General features: G+C 34.9%; 1 protein-coding gene across 1 annotated transcript in view; it reads right to left on the bottom strand.

The window, feature by feature from the left end:
* Positions 1-2,086, bottom strand: part of LOC128249539 (uncharacterized) — a 44,769-nt gene extending 42,683 nt beyond the window's left edge. Inside the window, exon 1 of the mRNA XM_052973420.1 lies at positions 1,128-2,086. Within this exon, the coding sequence (XP_052829380.1) occupies positions 1,128-1,994 (867 nt within the window). The 5' untranslated portion in view covers positions 1,995-2,086. The remainder of the gene's footprint in view (positions 1-1,127) is intronic.
* Positions 2,087-2,585: the final 499 nt, after the last annotated feature.

The following is a 2,585-nucleotide window of genomic DNA, read 5'->3' as shown; positions in this document are numbered from 1 at the left end:
TACCCAGATTAAATATACTCCATCTCCACCGAATTGCTTTCATATTCGGTGGGACTGAACCTGGAACCATGTGGCTGGGAGCAAACTTCTTACCACTCAGCCACGATCATTTTTTCACCTCATTTACTCCGCAGACCGGTTTCATGCAAAGCAATTTCCCCACAGACTGAAATGGTTTGAAAAAAAAAAAAAAAAAAACCACATAGCTCTTGTATTGCTATTAAGAAAATAATTAAATAATTAAATCAGAAGTTGGGGCACCAAACTGTAGTTATGCCCCATGAACACAATAAGATCGCGTTTACCGTATCAAGGGAGACAACACAATCTTGACGATAGCGCAGTTACCTACCTTGAAACTGTAATGGTTTTAATTGAACTTTATCTATTAAAAATACAACAAAATTAATTTAATCGTTTAGATATTACTTCCGTAAACCTATTTGATTAGGGTTGACCTAGATTATATAAAGAGAAGGTCTCACGGGATAATGCGGTCGTAGATACATTATGTCTGAACAAAACTGTGATGAACCGTTCGGAAGGACACAAGATAATGTAGTCCTTGATAGACTATGTATAATGATAACCTAACAAAAAAACATACAACAGAAACAGGAAGTTAAGAGCTAAAAGGGAAGGACACATTAGATAATGTAGTCCTTGATATACTTCCCAAGAAAAACAAAACAAAACAAGGCGGACATCTGGGATAGATCGTCCACATAAATTAGAATTTCTTCGTTTTGTCGGGGATTTTTCAAATTTTTTTTTTGAAGATAATCCGTCAGAACGGAGAAATTCCAATTTATGTTGGCGACCTATCCCAGATGTCCGTCCAAAACAAAATAAAATGGCAATGTTTCGTTAATAGTATATGAGATGAGCTCTGTCGAGCAAACGACACACTATGTCACAAACTCATTCATAACCTCATAGACTTTTACCGAAATATTACAAAAAAAAAACAAAGCGACAAAAATAACAAAAACAATGTCCGATTAAGATGCAGATCAGCGATAATTACTGATAATCCGTGTTGGATCAAAGCTGATCTGGTGGGTAAAGAATAATAACAACGAATATAAAAAATATGAAGTAATTTAATAGAATGATAAAAGTTATACCGGTTCACCAATATCTTCCTCGTCCTGTTGTTGAGAATAAATTTCAATATTAGGAGTAGAAATGTTCATTTCTAATAACGGAGTGGCATCGTTTAAGTTTGAACAATCGAGTCCTAGATTATTCGTCAACCATTTAGTTGGTTTAGAAGGGAAACGCTTCCAGTTTGGGCTGATGGTTTTGTATAGTCTCCGTACGTTAGGGTAAAGATCCAAGATTTCCAAAGAAAACGTCCGGTGCAGTATCCAGAGACGACTGGAAACGGCGATGAGGGCAACAATTTTATAAATGTTATGACCGATAAATAAATATTGTTTTAACTTGATAAAACATACAGCACAAAATTCGTAGGCTTTTATATTGAGAGCCACGGCTCCCATCAACCGAATGAGGACATATTCCACAAGTTTTGGCGATGGCATATAGGTTTCTCGCTCGAAAGAATTGAAACTTTCTAAAGAAAGATTCAATTTGTTTATCAAACGATTGAGTTTTATGTTCGATCGTTTCTTGGAACACTGAGCCATTCTGCGAACATAGCGCCAGTGTATGAACGGAAGCATTGGATTATTGAACTTGTAAATAAACTTGGACAGAATTCTCTCCTCGTACAACAATTCTTTGTCCAGTTTCGACAGATTAGCAGAAATCTTTTTGATTTCTTCGATCAATTTAGCAACTTTGTCAGGTTTCTTCACATTCACTGTAACTCGACACACAGACGGAAGAGGCAAATTCAAAGACAAAACACGCTGTAAAATCGATTCATTCGATACGACCACCTCCTCTTTAGCTTCACCTGCGTTCTCTTCTATCTCTTCTATCTCTTCTACCTTCTTTTTCTTCTTCTTCAATTTCTTCACCTTCATTTCAGATCAAATTTCTTCTCCACGTGGATTCACTCCAGACACACACAAATCAACATGTGCTACAAACTTCCTGTTCTCTGCAGAAAATAACAACTTCCGTCTAGTTTGATCTACTGATATGATCATGCTTTTCTAAAGAATAAAGTTGGATAACAAAATATGAAAAACATTATAAAAATATCCATGGTTTATTATCATTGTTATTATTATTATTTTTTATATACAGTTTTATCGGACAAAATAGACACAAACGAAAGAATTAGGAGTCAGCAGTCAGAACTTGGTTAAAGGGAGGTAACTGAAACTCCACCGTGAATTACATTACTCAGAAATACATACATACATACATACATACATACATACATGTGTGTGTATATATATATATATATATATATATTTAATTAGAGGATATGTTAACCTCATAAAGGGATAGTTGGATCTAAGGAAATACTGGTTCAATACCTAGTATTGTTGGGGGATGAAATTCCCTTAAAAATAATAAGTATGTATTAAGCATATAGTTTATATCCAGTAAAAAGAAGAAAAGGAAATGGATACAAGGAAGTTGAATTGGTTATCTTTGCCTCTTAC

This window comes from Octopus bimaculoides, chromosome 15 (genome assembly GCF_001194135.2).
Source record: "Octopus bimaculoides isolate UCB-OBI-ISO-001 chromosome 15, ASM119413v2, whole genome shotgun sequence".
Classification (NCBI taxonomy): Eukaryota; Metazoa; Mollusca; class Cephalopoda; order Octopoda; family Octopodidae; genus Octopus; species Octopus bimaculoides.
This window is presented reverse-complemented; position numbering and strand designations above follow the sequence as displayed.